Here is a 27,881-nt window from a genome sequence, read left to right as displayed (position 1 = left end):
AAGTTTCACTTTCAGAAACAGATATTGTGTTTTGGGGTCTTTACCTCCAGTCCAGGTAATACAGCCCAAATATCACAAATGTTCCTCAAATGGCTCCACAATCTGTAGAAAATACGACTCAGAGCCTCAATTCAGATTAAGAAAATTTCCCAGAAGAATGAACTTTAACAGAAAAAGGGATCTCCGTCAGTAGCCACAGTTTATATGTTGTTTTAAATGAGTTTTACACAAAAAAAAGAACATTATGTGAGTGCTCCAGATGAATGGGTCAATGTGAGGGATGTCATGTGACACACACAGCAGGGATCACATCTCTGCCGATAAAAATAGCATGTCGTGTCACACACACACACACACACACACACACACAGAGTCAGGTCTCAGTAAACAAGCTGGTGAAAGTGAGCAGGACGTTAGCAGGGATTCACAGGTAAGAGGACACAGGGATCTTTGTCTTTATCACAGCTGGATGTTGGTTTGGATTCACTGCAGGTTCTGATGGGGATCATGTACACAGGAAACACGGCAGGATAAAAGGAGGATTAGCAGCTCTTAAAGGGAAAAAGTTGTTTCATAAACAACACGACTGCAAACATGAGCGACGATTCGTGTTCCTCCCTCCTCAAATTTAACATGTTAGCATGTCAACATACTAACATTTAATACAACATGCTAACCTGTAGCATGCTGAGGATGACACCAACTTGATTTAGAGAAATTATGTCTTGATCTGAAGTCAGAGGATCAACAGAGTCATCGCGGTTCATCCTCTGGGGATCAGAAATGTCTGAAATCGCCGATACATCCAATAGTCTTTGGGACAGTTCACTCTAGATCAAGGTGTTGAATACATTAGTAAGTACATTAAATCTATGTGTCATCTCTAAATAGAAAAACATCACAAAGTGCTTCAAAAAAGAAACCAACCGGCATAAATACAGACTGAGGAAGAATAAAACACCCTGAAATAGAAATGCAGTCTCAACAAGTGGATTACTTTTTAAAAGTGTCCACAGATCTAAAGTCTAAAATTAAAGACCCACAATCTTAAAGTGTCCTTTAGTTTTCCGTCTGGATGGAGGAACAACCAACAAACCTGATCAGAGATTTGTTTGTCTACAGTAGATCTAATCTAATGTCGGCAGCCGTCTGACCGTACAGATCTCTACAATCAATCAAGATCAAGATCAAGACTTCCTGACCTGGATTTTGAGTTTGATGAGGAGTTAGTGAGGAGAAATCGATGCCACATAAGAGCTTTTGGAGAAGCTTTTGGTACTTTATACCTTTATTAGACAGTTAAGTCTGACAAACAGGAAGTGAGAGTTCTCCAGAGATGATGTGCAGAGGCAGGTGAAGGTGAAGTGGCAATAATCAAGGCAAGATGAGAAACATTTTCATTTCCATCTCTGCTTTGAGATTCATTGAGCCAGGGTTCAGTTTCTCAGTTGGAAGAAACAGGAATGAATCAAACATTTGGCCTGTTGCAGAGTCAGAGCCAAGTCCATAGTTACACCTGCACTTCAAAGAATTAAAAACAAAGAATTAAGCAAAAGGGGAAATAAAACCAAGACCCTCTGGAGCAGAAGTAAGAGCTTCTGTTTTGTGAGCATTGAGCTGTGGGGGTGTAGTTATTTGAAACTGATAATTTATCTACATTTTGATGCTTAAATGTATAGTTGGATATCATCTGCGTAGAAGTGACAGAAGACTTTAAAGAGTCTTATCTGTCCGAGCAGACTACAACGTTACCACTGAGAGTCAGTCGCTCTACATTTTGCGAAGGAAAAGTCCTGTTGTGAGTGAACTTCGCTGTGATGTTGGCAGACTCGTGGGAAACGTGAGCGACATCAGCAGCCTCCAGCAGCAGTCGTGTTTGTCATATTTATGTCTGCTGAGCGATGAGAGTCACTGCTGCATGTAGGTCAGAGAGCTGCACTGATACTGAGAGCTGCACAGCGGTGGAGGAAGTATTCAGGTCCTCTGCTCAACTAAAAGTACTAAGTAGGACACTAAAACACTCAACACTCAACAAGCAACGGTCCTGCAGGAAAAATGTTACTTAAGTAGAAGCATGTGTGAATAATAAGGAAAATGTAGTTCAAGTATTAAAAGCAAAAGTACTCGGTGCATCATTGGATTATTATTCCTCATACATTCATGTAAATGCAGGATTGTACTGTTTTAGTTTTCTTGATCAGTTCATTTAATGTTGAAATGGTGAGAAAGTCTAAAATGACCAATGACTGATCAGCTAATTGATTGTCCAACAAATTGTTTAAACTTAAATTGTTTTTACTGCTGCTATTTTGTAATTATTTGCTTTATGTGTGTTGTGTGCAAACTATTTATTTGAAAGTAACTTAAGCTGTCAGATAAATGTAGTGAAGCATGAAGTCCAATATTTCCCTCTGACATGTGGCGTAAGATACGATACTCCATACTTTTGTCAGGTAACAAGCTAACAAAGCAGGACCTTAATATTGATGAATAAAATCTTTGGATGATGGTCTCCTCCTCCTCCTCCTCCTCCTCCTCCTCTCTCCAGGAGCAGAGATGGGTTTGGGGAGGAAGGTGGACGTCCCGGTCTGCGATCTGTCCCTGTTGAAAGGAATCTGGGAGGTCCGAGAGAGGAAATACAAACAAAGACAGAAGAAGGAGCAGGAGAGGATCGAACAGAGCGCACTCACCAGGTGAGACGATCACAGCTGTCACGGTCAGTTATGGCGAAGACATTAGTACTCAAGTACTGTACTCACATCTTTTACTTAAGTTGAAGTAGCAGTAACACAGTGTAGAAATACTCACTTACAAGGTGGTGCCGTACCTAAAAAAACTAAAACAGAAAACTGATAATAATAAAAGAAAACTGAAATATATAAACTGACAAATAATTTGATACAATTTTCTATTGATTTCACTCAGGATTTGAATCCAGTTCTTCAGGGAGGAAAGTAAAACTATTCAGCCACCAACATCAATCTGAGGGGGGAATTTATGGTTCTTCATACTCATGACTGGACGGCGGGTAACAAGCCAAATAACGGCATTCTGGATATTTGCACATGGGTGAAAATAGATTAGATTTCCTTTAAATGCAAACAAACAACGTCATTTTCACAGTGTTACTAGCATGAAAAAGAAAAGAAATGCGTGCAAAAGTTAAGGCATTTTAACTTGAAATGTTTCTGTCATGACTATAAACTAGATTTAGTTTTCAGATCTTAACTCAGCTGTAAACAAATTCTGTGGAGTAAAAGTAAAACTGTTAGCTGACTGTTAGTCATGGACTATGAGCGTCAGGCCTGATTTTAGTAATATGAACACACAGACTGCTATTAATATCCCAACATCAGTGCTGCAGTCCAACAGTGACGGCAGGTCGGCGTCTGGCTTCCAGAGAGGAGAGAGGTCACGAGTTTGGAGAATGAAGGGGAACATCCAGTCTGCCTGAAAGCTAATGTGATGAAGCTGTAGATAATTCATCAACACGTCCGTTTGTGTGTGCAGGATCGACCAGCAGTGGCAGTATCGCATCTACTGTAAGACACTAAAGGCCGATGAACGTAACCTTCTGCATCATTACCTGCAGAGAGCTACACTGACTGATATACAGCCATGCACAGGTAAAGTGCACCTGTATTTGCTGATGATGTGTTGTGGTATATTTGCATTCGCTAATCATGTTGTTGTGCATTTGTTTATGTTATTGTTGTTGCTTACTTGTTAGAAGCAGAGCAGCAGGATCAGAAAGACCAACAGGATCACAATGATTTGGAGCAGAGCAAGCTGATCTTCCAGCTAGATGGAGATCGTTGGACGGTAAGCTAAGAAGAAGAATTCAAGATGGAGACACACAATCTACCTGTGAGAAAATAGCAGATAATAAGTGAATGTCTGTGCAGGACTTCCCCAGGGAGCTGCAGTGGATGACCTACCTGAGAGAGTGGCATGTCAGAGGGACAAAGATCCGTCAGCTGCCCGACTACCTGGCTCAGTTCACCCAGCTCACCGTGCTCGAGATCCCCAAAAACGCCATTGCCGAGCTTCCACCTGAGATTGGTGAGGATGAAGCACAAAATTTCCAACATGATAAAGACTCAGAGGTGAAAAATAGAGATAAAGTCACTGTGTTCCCTGCATACTTAAATGTAGGGTGTTTTTGTTCAGCCTCTTAAAATGAGTGGATAAAAAACCAAACAGAGCACACATGTAGCTGAAGAACACATTAGTCTTCTCTGTCCTCAGGTAAGCTGACGGCATTGAGGGAATTAAGCGTCAGCTACAACCGTCTGTCCAAAGTTCCTCCAGAGCTCGGAAACTGTGAGAACCTGCAAAGGCTCGAACTTGCAGGAAACAACAACCTGTTTGAGCTGCCGTTTGAGGTGAGACAGAGAAGAGGAACTTCCTGTGGTAGTGTCAGTACTTGGCTGATTTAATTATGCAAAACAGGTTTGGTTTTCACTGTGTTGCTGACGTCGCTCTCTGACCTTCATCAGCTGAGCAGCCTGAAGCAGCTGGTCCACCTGGACATTGCGGAGAACAGGTTTGTGTCGATCCCCATCTGTGCTCTGAGGATGAGCAGCCTGCAGCTGTTGGACCTGAGTAACAACAGTCTGACTGACCTGCCGCAGGACATGGACAGGTAAGCGATGACATCGTCCCCACCAGTAATCTGATTACCTGAGCAAAGACAGACTGATCCCGCATGTCCACCGGATATGGAAACACAACTTGTTAAACTGTGTCAGCAGAAACTTTGTGTCTGTGATTTACTTTTTTGATTGGCTGTGGTCATCACGCTGTCTGATCTTCTTTTATTCCCTGAGTATTGATTATTATGAGAAAGAAAACTCTTATTCTCCTCTCCCTCTATTTGTCTCTCTCTCATCAATTACAAAGTAGGAAAACTAGATTTTGCTTATTGTCAATAACAAATTACAGGCATCATTAAATATCAACTTTAAGTTGTCAATAATGAACATTTATATAAATCCAGAAGTGAATTTCAATTGCTAATCGTGTCTTGACGAACACAACATTATACTTTAGTTGTTGCATATTGCTAAACAAATATGCACTAAAATGACCACAAACTAATTGCATGTATAAATATAAATATAAAAATGTGTGTGTGTGTGCAGGTTGGAACAGCTGGTCACCCTGTTCGTCCATAAGAACAACCTGTCTTACCTCCCTCACTGTCTCACCAACATCTCCACGCTCAAGGTGATCGTCGTCAGCGGCAAGGAGCTCACCTGCATCCCGACCAAACTGTGCAGAAGCCCGAACATCAAGTAACCAAACACCACAGGACATCTTTGTAATTGTTGGCAGAATATGAAGCTGTGATGGAAAAAATCAGGGAGAAACAGTATTTTACCAGCCTGATAAATGAAAGGATGAAGGGGAAGAACATAAAAAAAACAATCTGTAATCGTCAGGGCTAAAGAATCATTCAAAAACTACATGTTTACCATAGAGTTTAGTGATCTGCATGACAATAACAACGACTATTGTGCCGGCCGATGATGATCTCTAGTGGCAGCATGTAAAAACTGAATAGAAGTGGTCCCAGAATTGAGGCTTGTGGAACTCCACATATAACTTTTGTTCATGAATCAAGAGATTCTGGATTAAAACTAAAGCAGATATCTGTCCTACTAAGAGGACTTTTATTCTAGCAGGTGTCAAAAGTCACAGTTTGGTCTTTTTATTTTATTTTAGGTACTTTTAAGATCAGTTACAAAGCAGTTATTTTGTCTAAGCAGCAACATTTCATGAGTATGAGTGTCGGAAATATAAACATGTGTGTTGTTCAAGTCATTTGTTTACAGCCACAAACTAAACTGTATTTATTTGTTAAATGCTGACGAAACATTGGTGAGACACAAAGATGTTTAAAACCTAAAACACCAAAACGCTCACAGCCTTCAGCTGCTATTTCTTACTTTGCCTGTAGGTGGCGACGAGAGACACAATCCCTTTTGATTGGCTCAGTAAACCTGCAGCAGTAGTAGCTCATTTTATCGGACTGTCCTCCTCCGACAGGTTTATCCGACTGTACGACAACCCGACGAGTGAAGAGAAGAAGAAGAAGAAAGAGGAGGAGGAGGAGGAGAAGAAAAAAGAGAAAAACAAGAGGAGGAAGTGGAGAGGGCCGAGAGAGGAGGAGGTGAAGAAGGATAGCAGAGAGAAGGAGTGCATCGAGGCGTACATCAGCACGCTGCAGGACAGAGGTGAGACTCTACGGAGAGACGGAGACAAAAAGCTTTGTTAATTATAACCAACTTACTGACGAGCAGGTGGACTGCAGCACCATTTATTAATATTCCTTATAATATATTTATATTATAGATTTATAGATTCCTATATGAGAACAAACTGTAGTTACACATTGAAAAATTTACAAACTATGATGCTAAAATACTTTTGTTTTTAATATTAAGTTGTGATTTTTGACAATATACTAGTGTTTAAGTATTAAAGTGGCAATAACTTGTAAATATGTGAATATTGTGAATTGACCTAATGCATTTTTTGTCTGTTTAGTTCTAGCTCTACAACCCAGTGATTATATTTATGTTAAATTATTAATTAGGTATATTTATACCTTCTGTAATCTTTAAGAAGTTTGCTGTAAAGTTTGTCCTGTGTGTAATAAAACAACATAAACTGCTCTGACTGTAAATCAATATTTTTTAGTTCTCATTTTAAACTGTAACTGATCAGATAAACCAGCTGACATGCTGTTTGTCCCACTCCAGACTCTGTTCCTGAATCCACCACCAAGGTCTCCATCGCCTGCCTGCTGTGAGGAAGATGACGAAGAGGACGATGAAGGTTGAGCTGAGAGTTTGCCACCTTATGAATGACTGAAAGATAATTTGAAGCAGCACTTATCACTTTTTTTTAGGTTAAAACCTTCGTAGTGTAAAAAATCAGAACACAAAGAATTGTAATTTAACTTGTTTACAGTTGAAGGTTTTTAGTGGAGGTCTATGGGCTCCCCTTAGAATGAAAAATAGAAAAACATATTTTTCCTCCAAAATATGTCAAATATTAAATGTTTTCTACACAGGAACAGCTGTAAGAATTTATCTTTTAAATAAAATAGTCTTTTTTTGATGGTGGAAACATTTACATACTCAAGTAAAATGGGGGACAGTAAATATGGTGCCTTCAAATGCGGTCATGTTTAGCAAGATAATGATAATAAGAGTCCGTATAAACGTCCTCGTCCACGAGTTGTGACGTGTTATTGACGTTTTCAGGTAATTATTCTGATGGCCTCAAATTTCCTGCACTAACGTTATGTTACCCGCTTGCTAGTTAGCTAAATCGTTAGCTCCTGCTTAGGAGTCTTTTTCCCCACATTGTAACCACAAGCGCAGTTGTTTTACTTGAAGGCAGTGATCTCATTTCACCAGGCTAACGTGCTAATGCTAGCTAATGCTCAGCTTTGACTCACTGAGGATGAAGAATCAGGAGCCGATTGTGTTTAGTAAAAAATATCGTCCGGAAGGTTTCAGAGAGCTTTAAGAAAAGTATTATTTGATTAGAGACGTATGGAAGTCTGTTTCCTCCATGATAGGAAAAAATAAGAAGTTGTTAAGTCTTGACATAGTTTTGACATAAATCAAAATGTTAAATTTGATTTTTATGTGTAATTTCTAACATTTTATCTGTTCTTTTATTGGCAGGAATGAACTTCTGTACTTTTCAGCTAATATTTGAGTTTTGTTTTTGACACATGGTGATATTTAATTTATTTCATGGATACCTGCCGACGTTTTGAATCTTTTTTGTATGTTTGAGCGTTTGTAAAATTAACTTTTCATTCCGAAATCTGATTTCCAACATTTAAAACATCAACTCAGACTCTGACGTATTGAATTCAGACAGTCCCATATTACAGATTTACTGTTTTAGAAATGTTGATTTTGAATATCAAGTATTTTGAATTCTTATGATGCATTATGGATCCATGCAGCGTGTGTGTGATCATTTCAATGTTTTTTTTCCTCCACATGAACTCAGACGTATTTGGGATGAACCTGATTTTATGGTTGAAGGTGTAAATGACCAAACAGAGACGAGGCTGAACTAAATAAATTGATTTGCGTGTTTAAAACAGAACGCACTGATTTCCTACATTTCATTAAAAACCTGCAGTATATTTATTGTTCATTGGACAAAGTTTGTGAATTTGGTCATTTTCTGTTTTACAGTTGAGCTGCAGCTTCAAACTTTGTAACAAATGTGGGAAAAAAATTGTATTTCGATTAATAATTCTGCAATAAAATGTAAATACAAATTATATTTCTAATACTTTTTCCACATTGAATGGTTTTATTCCTGATTTGGCCATGTCAGTTTCCTCAAAATGAAGACAAAAATATTTTTACTTTTATATTTTTTTTATTTGTTGCGTAACTTATTTCTTTGATGCAAGTTCCTGTGTGATGCTTTGATCGATGAGTGCGGTTGTGTCGGTTTTATTTTAATCTTAATAAATGTTTATAAAGACAGTATTTTTGATATTTAATTATCTTAGAAGCTACCTGCAAGCAAAAATCCTTAAATATTTCTAAAAATCTCATTTTAATTATTCAAACACACATATGTCCCACGTCACACTAATTCCATAAACTTTGTTTTTAATGTTTGTCTACTTTCTAATAAAATAATCTGAATTTTCTATAAAACAATCACATAATTAATGACTACACATTTCAAATTCCATACATTTCTCTTTATTATTCTTATTATTTTCATAGATATTATTCAAAATTATGTTCTTAACAAGATAAAAGAAAGCAACTTCAAATGCACAACACGTAGACGTCATTCAGCGTCTCTTTGTTTATGTATAAAAACAGATATGAACATGAAGAATGATTAGAGGCACACGTTCAGAGAAATTAAAGTGCAGCAATCAGCAAATGTTCTGCATCATGTACACAAGAGGAGGAGGGGTAATATTTGGAGATGTTTGACTGCATAAGTGACTTTATCTGTTCTAACAATTATCATCAGCTAAAATTAAAGTCGCATAGATTCATATTCAGCAACAAGTGTCGACGTACAAAAAGAGAGTTTGAAAAAGCTTCACCCGTCCGTTTACCCATCAGTCGTCATCAGCGGCGGCCATTGTTGTTGCTGCTGCTTCACGTCCCATCGGAAAGATCGTCAAATCAAAAGGAAATTAGTGCCGATATTCAATAATCGATCAATAAGTTTCAGTAACATAAAATGACTTAGTAATCTGACAAAATGTTTTTCTACAGAAGTTGTTAAATGTTAAAATTCAGAACTAAATTAAATACAGCTGGAAGATGTCAGATTTCAATCCATCAATACAACAAATCTTAATCGTGATTATAGTTTAATAATTCAAACAACCACAATAAGTTTAATAATTAGAAAACTAATTACAGAATAATCATAATAATATAAACCTGTTCTGACGAAATCAAACAGGGCGCAAAATAATCTTGAAATCCGAAGGAAGCAAACTGTTGGTGTCCACAAGCCCGACAGCATTTGACTCATGAAAAACTCCATCCAGTTGCATTATGGGACATGTAGTCAGTGTTTTTAGACTAAAAGTCAAGATGTCTCCACCACATTGCTGTGGGTCGCCTTCTTTAAATAATGTAGGGAGGACTCAGCCGGAGAGAAAAAAGGAACATTTTGTGTTTTACAGTAAATAAAAAAACTTCACGCTTTTGAATCAGCTACTAACATTTAAAGACCGAAGCGATTTATGGCCGACAAATTCTTTAACCACCTGTTTTTTCCCCCCTATTGTAACTAACGATTTATGAAATGTCGTTTAATTATCAAAATAGTTGTACAGTAACTTTCTTCCAGTCTAATCGCATTAATTGTTGCACAGACGCCAAATTATTTTAAGTCTAAAAAGGATCTGATCTCATTTTATTTTCAGTTTGAAAAATCTGTAGAAACTAAAAAAAATCTGGGGGAGTGACGACGCTTCAGAGAAACTTTCCAGTGGGACGCGAACGCAGCAGCAGCAGCATTAAGGCCAGAGAGAGAGGAGGGCAGTCCAGTATGAGACCATACAGGAAGTGGGTCATAACACTGTGGTGGATTCTGGGATATTGAGTAACAACTCTGCAGGGCTTCAGACTGACTGTAGAAAAATATAGGTCCAACCTCCTGTTTTTGACATCATCTTAAAGTGACGGAGAGAAAAATCAGACGTAAGACGAGAGTAAAGTCTCAGTCGAGTCCGAAAAGTTTGGTTCCGAAAAAAGAAAAGCCCAAAAAGTTTCACGAAATCTGAACGAGGAGGTGAAAACTTCTCTTAACAGTCTCCTGCTGTAATAAAAGGACGAAACCACTCTGGTTGTGACGTGATTGTGCTTCATGAAGCTTCACACCTTCATCCACCTCATCATCGGGACACTCAGGTGTTACAGCCGTGACGGCGTTAATGCTGCATTCACGTTATGTTGGAGGGGAAAAGAAGAAAAATAAAACTGGTGGTGGTGAAATACTGATTTGACACAATCCAACATGGAGACTGTAAAGTTTTTGGTTACATTTCATCAGTACCAAGAACTGCAACAGCGCCCATCCCCAGTCAGACACTGGTATTTACCACACATCAGCTGTAACCTGAATGCAGCACGTGCTTCATTTACAATAATTTGGATTTAGGACATGTGGTGACGGCAGTCAGTACTGTGGTTATTCTTAACTCTCACCACAGGCTCATCACCTGAAGGTTAAAACCCGTCAAGCTACAAAATAAGAGCTGGATTTTTTAAAGAGAATCAACAGCAAAAGAAGAACGACGATCTTCCTGATACGGCACAAGATCCTTTCAAACTCTGCAGTGTTTGTTTTCATGTTTGATCTATTCCTGCTGACCTTTCTCCAAAACCCTCCACTGCTTTTTAAGATTCAGCTCCTTTCTTTCAGGCAGCTGCTGGTTTCTGTCTGTTTCTACAAAAATAATCAACCTGCGGAGATTTCAAGTGATTAAGAGGACGTTTTAAGAGCTTTTACAGAGACCATGAGTCAGTGTGTCCTTGAATGCACCGCCAGAGACCCGTGTCCCACTTCTGTACGACACACTGACAGTGCACAGTGCATACAGTATATGCTACTGCTGATCTTTATAGTAGAAAGTAAATTTAATATTTTATTTTATACTAAAACAGGAAGTGATGTAAATAGTGACCTTAAAATGACGCTGCAAACATATTTTTCCAAAAAGTGTAAGTAGTGTTTTACTTTCTTTCTTTTTGAAGTCTCCTCAGACTGATGGTCTCAGAAATAAAAGTCAAACAAATGTCAAAAAAAAAAGAGGTGGATTTGAGAAATGATCAGCAGGAAGGTAAATTATACAGCTGGCATGAAAAAAAACAACAACAACCAAAGATGTAGTACTTTAAACATCACATCCATCCACTCTCTAAACCGCCTGTCTCATTCAGGGGACTACTGGGAGCCGAAGCCTTTCCCAGCATGCACTGGGTGAGAGGCGAGGTATCAAAACGGGTTATTTTATCTTTAACCAGAGAGGAACGCTGTCTGCCATTTTGTCTCAGCTTGTGCGCTTGTATCCATGGCAACAGGCTTGTTTCTGTATGAGTGGTGTCTGAAGAGGGGAGGGAGGATTATTTTGAAATGACATGGTTTGACCTCTTAAACATCTGGTGAACGAAGAAGGCAAGAGTAACGAATGAAATGACAGAAAATAAAAAAAGAAAATATGGCACGATTTGGTTCAGCGACCTGCCGTCTCTCAAACCTCTCTGTGATCCAAAGTTTCTGTGGCGTAAAAACCAAACTAACACAGATGAGGATCAGACCCGACTGGAAAATACATAAAGAAACTACATCAGTAACTGGGAACGCTTGATTTGTCCCACCTGGAGTGGATCAAGTGGCCTGAAAATAACCAACAGGCTCAACACATTTCAAGTATTTAAACACATGAAGAGCAGATGAGGGGAGGAGCTGTCGACAGATCTGATGCCGACAGCGACCCGGTGAGATCAAACAAACGTACGGAGCCTGCGGGTGGCGTGGAGCGAGAAAAAATAAATAAATAAAAAAATTAGTGTGCTTGATTTAGTCTGGTCTGGTCTTGTGTTATTTTCTCAAACATTCACTGGAGGAAATGATATAATGTGATATTAAATCATGATACATATATATTTTTTGCCTCCACGACACCTTCAGGCTCTGTAAGTGCGACTAAAAGCACTTGAGCCTCCTAAATACATCAGCGTGTGTCTGACTAGACACCGTTTGTCTCCTCAGCATTAAAAACACACTGCAGAGGAGGATGACGACATCACAGCCGGCCGGAGCTCGCACATGCTCAGTGCGAGTGACGGCCATGCCGGCTGTTGTCATGGTAACAGTTATCCACGAGCCATGTCATTCGCAGCCGGAAAATCCAGAGTATGAACCGTCGGTATGTGGAGACCGTTTGAGATTATATATATATATATATAAACAGCAACAACAGAAACGAACACGCTGCTCCTCGCAGGCGATGACGTCCCACAATCCCGAGCAGCTCTGACCTCACCTTCCTCTCCCCGTTTCTCCGTCCTGCTGAGAAGTTTAAAGTCCGTAGTTTTGGGGACACTTGTTGTCAGCTGACCTCCTCCTCCACCTCACCGCTGGTCCTATACAACTGGGAGCGTTTGATCTCCTGATCTCTGCAGATCTGACGGGTGGAGTTAGGCGCAGCAGACACACGCATACACACACACACACACAGGGGAAGGCAAACCAGAGTGTTCAGGCGGCAACCAGACTGACGGCTATGAAAAGTGATTTCAGGAAGTGGTCTGGAGGTCGGAGGTCAAACTGGGAGCAGATGTGACTCACAGACGTCTCAAAAGAGACACTAATGACCAAAACTAGCTCCCTGACATGGACACGGTGATGTTCTGGTGTTTGAGTGGTTCAGATACGCATCCTGTGACTGTGACGATCCTGGTTTGATCTCAGCCAGCAGCCCAGTTATCCTTCCCTCTTTCTCCCCGATTCCTGTCTATACACTGTCGTCCAGTCAAGAATAAAAAGGTAAAAATGCCATTAAAAAAGTGAGAATACACAGCTGAAACCCAGTGAATCTTTTCTGCGATAAGACATTTAGAGCAACACAATTTACTGGAACCCCTTGAGGAGATTATCCAGGTCTAAAATTGGCGTTACAGTGGAAAAACACAAACAACCAACTCTAGTAAATAGTTGATGTTGTTGTTAAAAGTCCTGAAAACATTTTCTCGTTCAGTTCGGTGATGAGTGACTGTATCTGACACGAACACGCTAATGTTTTCAGGTTTTTTTAACATTACCAGCTCTCACTTTGACCACACAGCACGTGTTAGTTTTGACGCGCAGACGTCCTGGTGGGTACTGAGGTACGTCCACACTGACGGTTCAAAGCCCTTTGGTTCTACCTGCCCAAACACACCCGGGCAAGGTGCTAAAAAATGGCTTTAGATGTATAAAGAACGATGCAGAACTTGATCACTATTAGAATAAAGGTTTGCATTATACTGATGATATAAACACTCTTATCTTTTTTTTTTATTATTTGCACCAGCTGGGAAGTGGGCGGGTGCATGAAAGTTAAGAATTGGCAGCTAAACTAATGAATGAACGTCTGTATATTCATCAACGTGAACAAATATCACCCATCATGTAAAGAAATAAAGCTCGTCAGTGTGTTTGCCGCCTAGCGTTACCTGACTCTTTGATCTGAACAGTCTGAATCTGAAGAAATAAAAAAATAAAAGCTGAAAATGGTCTAATCTGAAGGGGGGGCGGGACTAGCAGACAGGGCTCAGGGGCTCAGTGCCGTGATTGGCCGGGCCGGCTGTCAGTCACATGCTGCTGTCCTGTAGGAGCGGCTCGATGTCCTCTGCGTCGCTGGTGGGCGTGGCCAGAGGGCTGGTGGTCTGAGCGTGTGCGGTGGATGTGCTGCTGGACTTGCGGGCGGAGCAGGTCTTGACGTCGGCCATTCGGTGGTGGTCGGGGATGAAGATGGCGACTAGAAGAGCGAATAAGACGGCACACGCTCCGAACAGGAAGGGAGGACCGGGGATGAGCGACTTCTACAGACAAGGACAGAGAAATAATACATTCTGTAAAAAATGAAAACACTCAAGTAAAGTAGAAGAACCTCAAAGCTGTGTGTAAAGGATAACTCTGGTAAATGGCCCAGCAGATCGCCTCAGATCACCGCAGCCACAAATCAGTGCAATGGCTGTAACATAGTCATTAATGTAGTCAAATGATCAAAGTATGCCAACTAAAAGAGCTTGTTTTTGCCACTGACAGACTCAGATTATTACTATAAGTGTCTGACAACTTTACAGAAAGGATCCTTACAGAGACAGAAATGTAAGATCCTGGAAATGAGAGCGTGAGGAGAAGCTGGTCTGCTGCTGCCTCGATCAGTTAGTTTGTCACAGCAACTAGACGTGTTTTTGTCAATGGAGTCTGGTGTGTTGTCTGGTGAGAGCATCATAACATCTGTTTGTGGTTAAACCAAAAGGATCCTCCAAGTCCGTCTTTGTACGGATCCTTGACATAATGTTGTCAGACACTTAGAATAACAATCTGAGCCTGTCAGTGACAAGAACAAGCACTTTTAATGGAAATACTTAGATAAATTGACCACATTAATGACTGTTACAGCCATTGCACTCATTTGTGGCTGCGAACTGAGGCAATCTGCTGGACCATTTTTAGATCTATTAGTCATTTAGACACCAAAATATGTACAAATAAGATTCACATTGAAAAAAGAGCTCTTTAAAAAAATACTTCAGTAAATCTACTTTGTTGCTTTGGCAACATGTTTTTTTTTCTTTAATCAAAAAGATGCATTACTGAAGCTTCACTTCAGAGAAAGAGGCCAAAAAAGGTGAAGACTGAAGCCTCGTTTTTAAGACGAGAACCAACTGGAGCTGCCAAAACACTATATACTATATTTTTAATTCATTTTGACACACAGGTTAATGTAACACATCGGCTACACTTCATCTCTTTCCCCCCTCACAATGGGATTAATTTATCGAGTGAGTGTGTGTGTGTGTGTGTGTGTGTGTGTGTACCTCTGTGTTTTGTGTGGGTCTTCCTGCTGCCGGCTCCATGTCGTTCAGCTCCACGTTGAAGAGGAAGAAGATGAAGCCATAGAGAGCCGGACCCAAACCGTTACACAGCCCTCTGATACCTGTGATCATCCCCTGGGCCACACCTGAACAAACACACACAGTTAATAAATCTGTAAACATGCATCAACAAAGAAACTACACACGAACACGGAGGAGACGACAGGTGTACCGACCTTGCTGGTCAGGTGATGCGCTGTGTGACACCAGAGCAGAGACTGCTGGGAAGGTGATGGAGGACATGGCTGCTACAGTTCCTGCTGCCCACATCATCCTGGTGTAAATAAAGCACCAATGAGACAAACTGAACTGAGCTGTGAGAGCATCCAGCAGACCAACAACCCCGATACGAGCAGAAATAATGAGTTCGCTTCATTCAAATCTGAACATGATTTTAAGGCAGACAAGCTATTAACTGTCATGATTTCACATGAGGGAAAACAGACAGCACAATATCTATACTGCCAGGAATGAAAAATTCACAGCCAGCGAAATATTAATGACAACACAGGCACACTGGGAGTGCTCACCATGGTTCAGAGCCGAAGCCGTACCAGGCCAGCTGGAAGAGCTGAAAGCCCAGACCGAGAAGAACTGTGTTCTTATTGCCAATGGTCCTCATTAAAACACTGAGGAAGAGAGTCTGACAGAGAGGGAAGAGTGTACACGATGTAAAAAAGGCACAAATTCAGCAACACCATCAAACATACTTTGATTATACTCCAAATGCTAATATGAAACAGTGCTGTGCTGTTTTGAAATCCAGCTGAAATGTGAAAAAAAAACAAAAAAAAAAAACAGAGAAATTTATATACATTTTATACTTATATTTTATATTTCTTTTAGTTTCATCATGGCGCCCCCGTACCCAACAGTACCAGTTTATGGCTGCAAGACTTCATCCTTTAACTTGAATTGGTATTAATTTTTTTCTTATTGTGGTGAAAAAGCACACACACACACAAAAAAAAAAAAAAAAAATAGCTGAGCATTGTGTGGTACATCACGCTTTTATGACTCTTCCACTAGTCCTACTATAAAAACATAACTAAATAAAATCCCACTTTTGTTTCTTCAAAAGGCCTCAAATATATGATGGAAGACTGAACAGTGATCATTGTGTTTATATTTCATACATAATATATTATATTTCACCAGCAATAAAAAAAAAAAAAAACACGGTAGGCATCACATGACATATTACAGTTATAGTCACAACTCGCTCACGCTCCTCCGCTGACCCAATGATCAATAGATACGGCCACTAAAATAACCTCCCTCTCTGGCTCCAGCTAAAACTTTGTCAAACACAAAGATTCCCCTGTGAAAGCCGGCATATATTAAAGAAACTCAGACAGATTTTTACTGAACTCCAATGTGACACATAACTAAATATGGAGGAATAAAAATCACATCTACAGGCAGTTTCACTTTGGCTGTAAGTTAACAACATAACATAACAATGGCAGAATTTTAATTTTTAATCCTCTTTCTGTCCATGATGAGAATAAAGTCATGTTTTCAGAATCTATTAAAAAAACTGGCCAATGGGAAAATAATGTAATAGTATTTTCTAAAAACTCAGTATTCCTCTCAGGATTTAAGCCTGTTTGTTTTCCAACAACTCCACAAAAGCCAAAAAACAAAACAAAGCCAAAAAAACAGACGACCAGTTCTGTAACAAATCCTACAAGATGGTGCCAGCTGGTTGTTTTTCTGTACCTGAGCGACTATGGAGAGGATTCCCACCATGGCGATGAAGGCAGCGATGGCTGCAGGAGAAAACTCGATCACCTGAAACACAGAAAAACAGTCAAACAGTCAGCAGCTGAATACGTTTCACTGCCCCACCAACATGTTTTAATAAATAAACACCAATGGGGTTAAAATCAAAGATCATTTCATTATATCCCTTTATATTAAAAGGGATAGTTGAAGTAGGGTTGCAAGAAGTTTTATCCAGAGTCAGTGTATCACCTATAGCAGACGGCAGTCATCATGACCCTCATATACAAGTTCAGGTGACTGTGTGATTAAAATGTGATCATAACTGTGATAAAATGACGACTAAATGACTCACTGTTCTATTTTCATGTCCCAGTAAACCGGACAGTGTGAAGGTGAGACGACACGATCAATACCAGGACATCTTTTGCTTTTATTATTTACACCTGGGATTTTCTTACTGTGGCAAAATTGTCTGCTGGAAAAAAGCCCTATTTGGATGAGTATGGTGATAATATATTCATCAACTAAAGATTATGTTTATTACAAATTAATCATGATCAATACCTGTGTGTGTGTGTGTGTGTGTGTGTGTGTGTTACCTGTCTCAGGTAGAGGAAGAAGCTGGAGTACTGTCCAGCCTCAGGCAGGTAGGACAGGAACACTGTGACACAGATCAGCAGCACTGTGGTGTCTTTCCCCACACGACGCAGAGACTGAACACAAGAAAAAGAAAAAAAAACAATCAGCTGTCAATACAACTCATCAATACTTCTGTCATTAATCCATTTTTATCTCACTAGTTTATTTCCTGCTCCATCTGTAGCTCTGTTTTCTCAGACAGCTTTGAGGATCATCTTCTAAATCCTCCAAATTAAACAATTATTAATACGTCTACATTTGTTTAATTCCATTTTTAGACCACAAACCTATTCCCCACCACACGTGCCAGCGTATCTATCAACAAAGAGGCCAATTTTAAAGCCAGTTTCTCCTCTAGAGTCCCACTTATCCAACCGTGGGAATCATGTCCACATTTCATGCCTCAGCCTGTAAATTACAACACTCTTTGTGTTTATATACCCACTAAGCTTTTGTCCATAGTCGCTGTATTCACAGATGGCAGTAAAACACCCTGACAGTTTGGAGATGCAGGCAGGAGTCCCGGCACAGACGCTAAGCAATGAACTGCTGTGGACGAGGGCAGCAGGAAAGTGTGTTTTAGCCACCTAATAAAAGGCTTAGCTAAAATAAATAAATAAAATCAATATCAGTTATAGTGAGTGTGAAGTGAATCCACAGCAGTTCATTGCTTAGCGTCTGTGTCGTAACTCCAGTCTGTTACTGCAAAGCGTTTTCCTCTGGGGCTCAACCTCCTCTGACCTGCTGTGTGCTGAGGTCAGCTGGTCAAACAGACTAGACATGACCTTTGACCCCCCCCCCCGTGCTGTCACACTGTGGGGGCATTAGCGTCTCTGAACTCACTGCGAAGGGGTCGGCCTGCTCCCAGGAGATGGGGAAGCCCCAGGACGTCAGCCTCATCTTGTCCGGCAGCGACTCGGGGACGATGAAGAACACGAAGGCGATGTCAGCCACGGCGATCACCGTGGCAACCAGGACCACCAGGCTGTCGCCGTACTGTGCGGACAGGTAGGCCCCGATGGCCGGGCTCGTCACCAAACTGGCCGCGAAGGTCGCCGAGACCTGATGAGACACAAACACACAGCGAGTGAGAGGAGAACCAGGACCGCTACTGAGGTCGCCTCCACATCCAACCTGTTTGGTTCAGTTTGTTCAGGCTGGTGATGTGGACCTCAAGACCTCTGGGGCAAAGCAAAGAGTCAAAACTTAACAATCAGAGAGAAAACAGCGAGCAGGCACCTACAGCAGGGCGACATAGACCAGAATGCACTGCATCAGCTTAAATCTCTCATTTGTCCTCGCCATAACAATCTGTTGGCACGATTACTGTTGGTCTCTATACCTCAACATAAACCACGCAGACAACTCAAAGAGTCCATTTCACCCTGTACATCCTGTCCTGCCTGTGACCCTGGTTCACCGCAGATCTCCATAATGGCAGGAAACACCATGAACCAGCTCTGCGAGTACAGACAGGACCTCCATTATAGCACACACAATATGCTGTTCCAGTAAGCGCACAGTCTGCGGCGCGGCTCCATTATGTCGACATAATTATAGTCTGGCATCAAAGCTGTGATGTGCATCAGCACCAGCTTCATCTTCAAGCCTGCGACTTTCTAGTTGCTTTGGTTGTCGTCCGTCTGAGTCATGCAGCTCAGTGAGAGTTTTGTGCCACTTGCTGTAATAACGGACAACAGGCTGAGTGATAAAAACTGAAGTGTGCGGCTGTGGTTACCAGTCCGTAGGCTGTGCTCCTCTCGTGCTCCTCCGTAATGTCCGCGACGTAGGCGAAGATCACAGAGAAGGTCACGGCGAAAGTCCCCGAGACTGAGATGAGAGCAAAATACCACCTGCACACACAGACGGGAAACAGCAGCTCACATATACATGATCATACACACATTTAAAGCCAACAACATTTTCACAACATCTCAATTCTGTCACTTGGGTGAAAAACAGTCTTATCATTTTTCAGAATGAAAAGCACAGCTGCTGGGACATGGTGGTTTTATGTCAACAATGAGTCAGCTGGAGAGCTGATCATCACCAAAATGATGGTTAAACTGGCTAAACATCTACATCACCAAGTAACTGCTAAAAAAAACACTTCCCACAAGGTGAATTTCGTCCAAGACAATTCTGTCATTAACCATCTAACCTGTGATTTTGATAGAAATAACGTATAATAAGACTGAGCTTTTTATTTTGCATTTGCTTTTAAATTTGTGCCCTATGCTACAAGGAACCAGTCAGCACAAGATCCATCCAATCAAGTATACAGATTGCAATAAAGAGAGACAAGGACTACAATCAGCAGACAAGGTCATCACATACCGACACATGGATTACATTATTATCATCTATACTTCTTCCCTTTCCTTCCCTGATAACAAGATACACAGCAAACAAACATCATTACAAAGCTTATCGTTTACTTGTAAAAACAAAGGAAGAGCATCCCTTTGGTAGCAGACCAAGAAGGTCATCAGGAAGATAATGCCCTATGCTGTTTTATAAAGAGAAACACTGTCACTTACATAATTAATTAATCATTCAAGTCATTTTTCTAGTAAAAACACCAAACATTTGGTTCAAGACTCTCAAATGTGAGAATTTTCTGAAAAACAGTGAATATTTTTTTGTAATTTTGGCCTTTAAATCAGAATAGACATTTGATGGCATTGTGCTCTAGATGGGTCAACAGGAAAATAATTGTTGCAACCCTTCGGTCACTTTTAAGATTCACGCTAATGTTACATAAGCAGTGGTTCAGAACGTCTTTTTAACTAATGTCATTATGGCATCAAACTGGGAGCCAAAAAAAGGGTTTGTGAACCGCGATGCCCAAACCATGTGACTGATCTCAGGCTCAGCTGACCGGAGACTACAGCCTTGAGTGCGAGAGCTTCAATTACTTTAAAATTCAATAAAACGTCAGATGTTAGAGCTACTTTAACCATAAATGAAGACAGTAAAATCAATGTTTTCTGTCTGATAATAAACAATCTTTCTTTCAAAAGCAGCGATCTAGACTGTGTATGTGGTTTCTTTGTAATCCAGAGGTAATCAAAGGGATATTCAACACTCCTCTTCTGCTCATGTTTAAATAGTTTCTAAGAAGTACGTAGAGTGTACACACACACACACACACACGTGTACTTTCCATGAAGAACACTTGAACCCTGTGAGGCTGCGCTGGGCTCTGTGACACCAGCAGGGGAGGGAAGTGTGTTTTAAAGCTCTGGCTGTTTGCTGCCTCGCTGACTCTCTGCTCGGCAGCGTTCATGCTGATCCTCAGCCGCTCACATGAACAACATGTGACTGTTCAAACTCTAAGGGTTTGCCAAAAGGTTGCAGCAGACCCTCCAAATACTCTACCAACTGGGGCTGCAACTCTTCCTGCCGTTTACCCACTCGATTGATCAATTAGTAATTTATTCTGTCAAAAACATCAGAAAACAGACGAAAATGTCCAAAATGATGTAATCAAATGTCTTGTTTTGTTCGACTAACACAGAAAACAGAAAGGCACAGAGCTGCATCCAGGTTTAATAAAGTACTAAAAAACAATTCATGAATCATCACACTTCTTGCTGATATCAGTTGATGAACTAATCAATTAATTGTTGCAGCTCTAGATAAGAATCAGTGACACCAGCATGCCTCAAATCCACAGACTGATAAATATTCAGGAACAAACATCAGTGAACTTATTTCATTTTAAATTCCTCTGAGAGGCTGCTGCTTTAAACTGATCCTGCTGAATCCAAACTCCAGTCTGATGTTAAAATCATGTATTGGAAAATATTCTGTTCAAACACAGCAGAACTTTAGCAACCAACATTATCTAAAAAGATCACCAACTGTTCCTTTTCTCATTTTTATAGGAAATTAAATTCGATCTCTTTGGGTTTGTTGGTTTGACAAAAGATATCTGAAGACGTCAATAATGAAAATGACTGTTAGTCGCAAACACAGTCAAAAACGCGTCACCCTTCAGTGTCATTAGTAAACAGGAGACTTGCATTGTAACCTGACCGATTTAAATTGTTTTCAGGAACAAACCGACATAGGCAGAGCTCTGACAGAGAAGAGATGAAAACTAGCAGCAGTTAAAAAGAAAACATTGATTAAAGACTTCCTTGTTTTGCAGCGCTTTGATTGGCTCAAACCCTCTGATATCAGGTTTCTCCAGAAAAAGAGGATGAGTTGCTCTAGTTTGGGCAAACAAGCAAACAGAAGCTCTCAAAAATAATTCAAAGTTCAAACTAAATATTTAATAGCCAATATTTTGCTTGAAATCCTCCGTCTTCGTCGGGCTGTGCTGCCGTTTCCTACTGGCAGATAAATGCCACCTCACACTGCTCGAAAAGACTCAAAACTATAATTTATTTTGCATCTCACCATGGGCTGATGCGCATGAAGGGGATGGGAGCGCAGGTGAAGAAGACCGTCATGAGGAGGAAGGACTTCCTGCCCCAGATGTCTGACAGTGCGCCAATCAGAGGAGCCGACAGAAATGAGAGGAAGCCCTGAACAGGAACACAGAAAACCGTCAGTGACAGAACATAAAAAGAGTTTCCACACAATGTACAAAGTGGTCCTGTATGTGGTTGTGTGGGTGGGTGCACCTTGTTTTTTAAAAATCTTTTACAGCTGCAAAGATTTATCAATTAGCAGGAAGTTATGAAAAACAACTCAGTAGTTATTTTTAAGCAAAAATTACAGACATCTGATGGCTCCAAGTTCTCAACTGTGACCATTTTCCGCTTTTCTTGATCACATGAGGTGTTGATGTTACAGGTTTGATGATCAAAAGCCTTTTCAGTTCCTTAAATTCAAAGACAATTTTCTCAATAAACATTCTGACTATAAGTAATTTTATTTAGCATTTGGTTTCAGCACTACTGTATCATAAAGAAGAAGTACACTTTGAAGAATCACTTGGAGCTGCAACCATAAAAAAGGTAAGTCATAATATCACAGATTACAGAATGACAATTAAAAATAAAAAAAAAAACTGTCAGTATTTGCTGCTCTGACAGTCTGATAACTCTTTCAGAGCTTTATATTTGTGTTGGTGCTGTGAAAGAGGTCTTACCTTCACCCCCTGAACCAGGCCGTTCATCAGGAAGGTGTGCTGAGGAAACGTCTCATGGAGCACCTGAAACAACCCCAGAGAGGTCATATCCATGTTTTCATAACACTCTGAATTATTTAGCTCTCTATTTAGGCATCAACAGGTCTGTCAGTCTGTAACCTCTTACATTCACGCTTACTTGAGGGGCACAAATTGTGGCAAATGTGGCGCTTAAAGGGTGTCTTAATCACTGGGATGTTTGACTGATTAAGAAAATGTACCAAGCAAAGGCAATTTCTCATCATGCCTGTCACACTTGGCTGCTGCAGGACGAACAAATGGGGACAAAACAGGACAAGACGTCACCCTGACTGAGGTTCCTAAGTTAGCACAAAGACTGTAAGTGGGGGATTTCAAAGTTTATCCAGACAGAAACGAAAAGTGACATCGTCCAGCAAAAACAGAGCATCCGCTTATTAAATATGTGCAGGTCTAGATTCCTTATCAGAGCATGAAATTAGTCTGTGATAACTTCAAAAGATCCTGTCTGCGCAGTGTTTTGGTGACTTCCTGGATCAGATTTCATCATCACATGTGCACCTATGATTTTTTTGGATCAGACGTTGCTGTAATATAATCCAGTAAAACTGGATTGTTCATTAGATGAGTTGTTATGTTTCGCTTCAAAAAACAAATGACAGCCGATACATCTCACGAATATCTTTCATTTCTCTACAACGCCCAACGATAGATTTGCCGCTTCTGGACACAAACACCTGGTAAACAAATAACCACATGATATTTCATCATTAAAAATTCTGCAGAAAAGTCTAAATTCCACTATTTTGAAGAATGGTTGTGTTCCTCCTTGCGCTGCTGGCTTGTATTCACCTCAATCAATTAAAGGATAGCTTCACATTTTTTCAAGTGACAAAACAATACTCACATGCACATATGTACATTAAATAGAGTTATTGTTTACCGTTATCGTTTCTCCGGCTCAAACAGGCAAAGAGCACAAAGAGATTCCCTCTTTAAAGTAAATCCAATATAAGAAATTAAACACAAAATCCACAGCCGCTGTCCTGTTAGGGTTAGGGTTATATACATAAACATAAAATGGCTCCTACAGGTTGTCAAAAACAAATTTGGATGTTTTCCACTTGATTATCTATTAGAGCCATCTTTGCATTGCTGTCCCTCAGCAAGGAAACACTTGTGGAGGCACAAAGAGGGACGTTTGTATTACAAAGTGTAGTCTTAATGTCCTGTATACTCCCCTTGTCCTCCTTCACTAAATCAGTAAAATAAAGCAGCTTAATTGAATTTTTAAACCACAAATCTTTTATACGTTACGAAACAACCTGTGATTCATCAAAAACTTTGGTTTTCCCTCTTCACAGTGCAGAAAAACTGCATTTTACAGGTATCTTCTGCAACGAGGAATTCTGCTACAGAACACTAGTCATGTCCCATTTTTCGCCTCTGACCACATTCCCATAGTGAACTGTGCGTTTGAGAAATGTTTATTATGCCTGTTTTCTGCTTTAGTTTGTCTGTGTGCGTGTGTTGCAGCAGTACACCAGTTTCACTGCACACCATAGCATGAAAATTTACAGTTTTCATGTACCAGACTATCGAGTATCTGTCAACATTCGCCACACAAATCCACTGGAGAAAATGTCAGAGAGAAGGGAGACTGATATGAAATCAGCAGAGTGGGATTGCTTCAGATATCCCAAAAATGGGGGAGGAATGGGATGGAAGAACCAGGGGGTTATGCTGGAGGATGGATATCCAGTCTGTAAAAAATGTGGACATGAAGTGGCTGCCAAAGGAGTAAACGCATCAAAAGGTTTGTCCATCATCGAGAACACCATTCCTCTGTGCAGATCGAGGCGTGTGTCCCTTGTTTATAACTTTAAGCTCCAAGGGAAGAAAAACTTTTGAACGTTTGGCAGTTGATCGTGTGTGTGTGTGTGTGTGTGTGTGTGTGTGTGTGTGTGTGTGTGTGTGTGTGAGAGAGAGAGTCTGGATATGTGTCACTGTGCATCTTTGTGGCTTTTGTGGTGTGTACATGACTTTTTAACAGTTGGTTGTTTGTACACTGGTGGTATACAGCTATCATGATAATATAGGCCATGTCTCACTTTTTCCAGGTGGTTAGGTCACTGTGAGAAAAGCTACCAAAGTTCAAGCAGGAAAAAGGCTTTTCTCTGCTGTTAAACACTGTGGAAGAACATTTTTGAAACTTTCGACACCACAAGGATTTTCATTTTAGAGAATACCTACTTGATTTGGCAAAATCAGACTGCTGAAGACTTACATCAACAGTGCAAAAAGATAAAACTGACAAAGATGTGAAGTCGTCCTTTAATAAAGGAAGACTTAGAAAAGCAGGAGACTCAGTTCCCTCAGGGGGACGTGTAAACCAGGTGATGGACCTATTGACATCCAGCTGACTGGTAGAACAGCTGGCTAGAAACTGGCTGGTGAGTTTTATACTTTTAGAAGTGTGTGTTGATGTTGTTGTTCAGTTGTGTTTACTCACGGTCAGCATGGGCGTGGTCAGCAGCCCCCAAGCGAAGAACTCCAGGAAGATCACCACCACCGCATGAGTCACTCTGGCTCGGCCTCGGCCGTGCTGCGGCGGGAAGAGAGGCACGAACATTAACTATTCATCTGTGGGAACGAACCTCACTTCCTGTACAATCTGATCAAAGCTGTAATCTGATATCTCCTACTTATTATCTTATTATTTTAATTATACCCCTGACCTGTTCTCATTTTAGTGATCCAGAAATGTCTATGCTTTTTTATTGCTGATTTCACTTTACTTTACTTGTGTTACTTTACTTTCAATAAGAGGTTTAGAAAAGCACTTCAAAGCAACAGGAAACCACATCTAGAGTCTTGCTTTGCTGAAAGCAGATACAGGCTCATAAAGCACTTATCTATCATGTACTGCCATAAAGTCTAAAGTCACTAAAATCACTGTTAAAAGTTTATTCAGGTATTTCTGAGGAAAGGAAGGAAAGGTGGAAACTGTTTTACCGTTTCCGTTATAGGCATAATCTCAATAATTTACAAAATAAAAACACTAAATGGCTCTGGTTACTATAATGACATGATATTGGCTAATGTATCCTATAGCCAGGTAATGTAGGGCTGTGTCTGATGTCACTCCCTATTTACTATACAGTGCATTACATTTACTGTACACCGTTTCATTCTCAGCTCCAAATTCTAAGTGTAAATGAATCCACTTTGAACATTTACACAATTCAATGAAAACTTAGTGCCTATGGCACGTACAATAACTGCATGCTATGTGTAAAAATTAGATCTTAATGGAGATTTAAGTTGTGGTACTCTACAGCAGTCAGTGGTGAAGCAGAATGATGATGATGACGATTTCAGTTTCCTACTCACTACAGAGTAAACTGGGAGTGTTATACAAAGTGACTGAGGAGGCCATCTGGGACACAGCCTAATGTTAAGCCATAGCAGCTTTAATGAGTTCAACACCTTCAAACCCCAATTATTCCTACATGTTGTTGTGTTAAGACTCTGCTGGCACATCTGGCACTCCCCGTTTATCCCCACTGTCCCAAACAATTCATCATAATATCAACAATATGATATGGCTGCAGTAGTAAAGTCTGCTAGCAGTGTAAAAAATTTATTTGCCATTCTTGCATAAAGAGCTGCAGACCAAACTCAATTGAGATTACTATCAAATTAAGGTGAAGTCAAAGTGAAACTATTCTAGAGCTGAAGCGGACGTAAATGAATCTGAAACAATTTCTCAAGTGTGTTAGTGCTTTAACATGCAAACAAATACCTCAGTTTCTGGTTCCAGTTTATCCAATGTGAGAACACCTTGCTTGTCTCTGTTTTATATCGTTCTAGGAAGAATCTGTGTGTGTTTTACTTACAAACATCACCCTGGACTCTGGGAACTTGATTAATCAGATTAACTAAACTAATAGTTAATAGCTGTAGACTCTTTGGATGTGAAGCTGAATCGGGTGTTTGAATCTCACAGTGTGTCCAGAGGAAAGTCTTATTTGGATTTTACAGCTGGATGAATGAGATTATACCCACACATGGTTACTGTCATTTGCATGGTGCCAGTATCTCCTCTATAAACTTTACTTTACAAGATTATACATTCTGTGAACAAAACTGCACAGTTCCACCTTAAATGTCACTTTTTTTTTTACACTTGTGAGCAGCTGTAAAATGTTAAACCAACATTAAGGACCCACCGAGGAATCGATTACATGCGAATTAATCACAAGAAAATCGCCGGTATCGCACTTTTAGTCTTAGTATAAGCTAATCATGGGATTACCTTTGTAGAAAAACACAGCAGCATTTTAACTAGCAGATATTTACAGGTGTCAGACTGTCTTCAGGTAACATCCGAGTACTAAACATCCATTCAAGGACAGGAAATGAGCGGCAGCAGTGCAAGCTGTGGTTTATCCACAGTAAACATGAGCTAAAGACCTAGTTAGCTAGCTCAAGTTAACGATAACCTCTCATCCTAGCTAGCTAGCTAGCTAACTCTGATTGGGCTACTGGTGTTTACGTTAATCTACGGCTGGCAGCACTGACTAAACCACAGTGACACATCTATTGTTTCACATTCATCTATCCATCATTTTCCAGCAGTTGTCACCGGTTTAGCTTTATTTTAAGGGAGTGTTATGCTACGGGGGAGCGCTAGCTAACAGTGCTAACCAGGTGCTAACACGCTAACCGAGCGCCGCACTTACTGAGCTCCGGACCAACATGATGTCGTTGGCCTCGGTCGCCGTTTTCTCCCGGTTCATCTCACATCTTGCCGTGACGATTTTCACATCAAGTTCATGTCGCTCGGCACCCTCCTGAGGTTTCTCCGTCTCTTCCAGGGTGTCCCGCTGTGTGAGTTATACCAACGTTTTTCTGCGCTATCATGGGCTTCTGCTGGAGCGGAGCGGTACACTGTGGAGAGGGGCTCGGCTTTCGGTTTTCACCAAAAAATTCCTCTGCTCTGATTGTAATTTATCAGTTAGATGCTTCGTTTTACTCGTCGGGGCTCTCCGGGTGGGCGGTGCTGTCGTCTCATTTGTGAGTAAACCGTGTACATTTGGATAAGCACCGCCCTGCTGGGTAGTGATTTTACAACAAAACGAACGTCACCCGGTTCCGCCTCCAACGTATGTGACTGTAAACTGTTAGCTGCTTCCAGATCAGCTGCTATT

General features: G+C 40.5%; 2 protein-coding genes across 3 annotated transcripts; one reads left to right on the top strand and one right to left on the bottom strand.

The window, feature by feature from the left end:
- The first annotated feature begins 354 nt into the window (after positions 1–354).
- lrrc2 (leucine rich repeat containing 2) lies at positions 355–8,534 on the top strand. 2 transcript variants are annotated; one of them, XM_070833835.1, is made up of 10 exons: positions 355–430; positions 2,549–2,693; positions 3,511–3,626; positions 3,734–3,822; positions 3,906–4,062; positions 4,249–4,385; positions 4,500–4,645; positions 5,145–5,297; positions 6,052–6,239; positions 6,768–8,534. In XM_070833835.1, the coding sequence occupies exons 2-10, from the start codon at positions 2,557–2,559 to the stop codon at positions 6,815–6,817; spliced, it is 1,173 nt and encodes a 390-aa protein (XP_070689936.1). In that variant the 5' UTR covers positions 355–430; positions 2,549–2,556; the 3' UTR covers positions 6,818–8,534. The 2 variants fall into 2 exon arrangements, with proteins under 2 accessions (XP_070689936.1, XP_070689935.1); XM_070833834.1 differs by having other exon boundaries at positions 3,731–3,822.
- A 5,054-nt stretch (positions 8,535–13,588) lies between these two features.
- On the bottom strand, positions 13,589–27,604 carry mfsd14bb (major facilitator superfamily domain containing 14Bb). The gene is made up of 12 exons (XM_070833367.1): positions 27,414–27,604; positions 25,181–25,273; positions 22,651–22,713; positions 21,954–22,081; positions 19,285–19,399; positions 18,390–18,608; positions 17,507–17,620; positions 16,902–16,973; positions 15,710–15,822; positions 15,356–15,453; positions 15,123–15,265; positions 13,589–14,117 (listed from the first exon to the last, which is right to left on the bottom strand). Exons 1-12 carry the CDS (start codon positions 27,468–27,470, stop codon positions 13,887–13,889), a joined length of 1,446 nt encoding a protein of 481 aa, XP_070689468.1. The 5' UTR covers positions 27,471–27,604; the 3' UTR covers positions 13,589–13,886.
- Between the last annotated feature and the right edge of the window lie 277 nt (positions 27,605–27,881).

Source organism: Pempheris klunzingeri, chromosome 7 (assembly GCF_042242105.1).
Source record: "Pempheris klunzingeri isolate RE-2024b chromosome 7, fPemKlu1.hap1, whole genome shotgun sequence".
Lineage (NCBI taxonomy): Eukaryota > Metazoa > Chordata > Actinopteri > Acropomatiformes > Pempheridae > Pempheris > Pempheris klunzingeri.
Note: the sequence above shows the minus strand (reverse complement) of the source record. Positions and strands in the feature narration are given on the sequence as shown.

Coding starts and splice junctions, on each gene's coding strand:
- mfsd14bb (XM_070833367.1), bottom strand. CDS start 27,470: ATGAACCGGGAGAAAACGGCGACCGAGGCCAACGACATCATGTTGGTC. Junction 15,454..15,709: donor GGCTTCGGCTCTGAACCATG/GTGAGCACTCCC, acceptor TATTTACACCAG/GATGATGTGGGCAGCAGGAA. Junction 15,266..15,355: donor CGCATCACCTGACCAGCAAG/GTCGGTACACCT, acceptor GTGTTTGTTCAG/GTGTGGCCCAGGGGATGATC.
- lrrc2 (XM_070833834.1), top strand. CDS start 2,557: ATGGGTTTGGGGAGGAAGGTGGACGTCCCGGTCTGCGATCTGTCCCTG. Junction 3,823..3,905: donor TAGATGGAGATCGTTGGACG/GTAAGCTAAGAA, acceptor ATGTCTGTGCAG/GACTTCCCCAGGGAGCTGCA. Junction 6,240..6,767: donor CAGCACGCTGCAGGACAGAG/GTGAGACTCTAC, acceptor GTCCCACTCCAG/ACTCTGTTCCTGAATCCACC.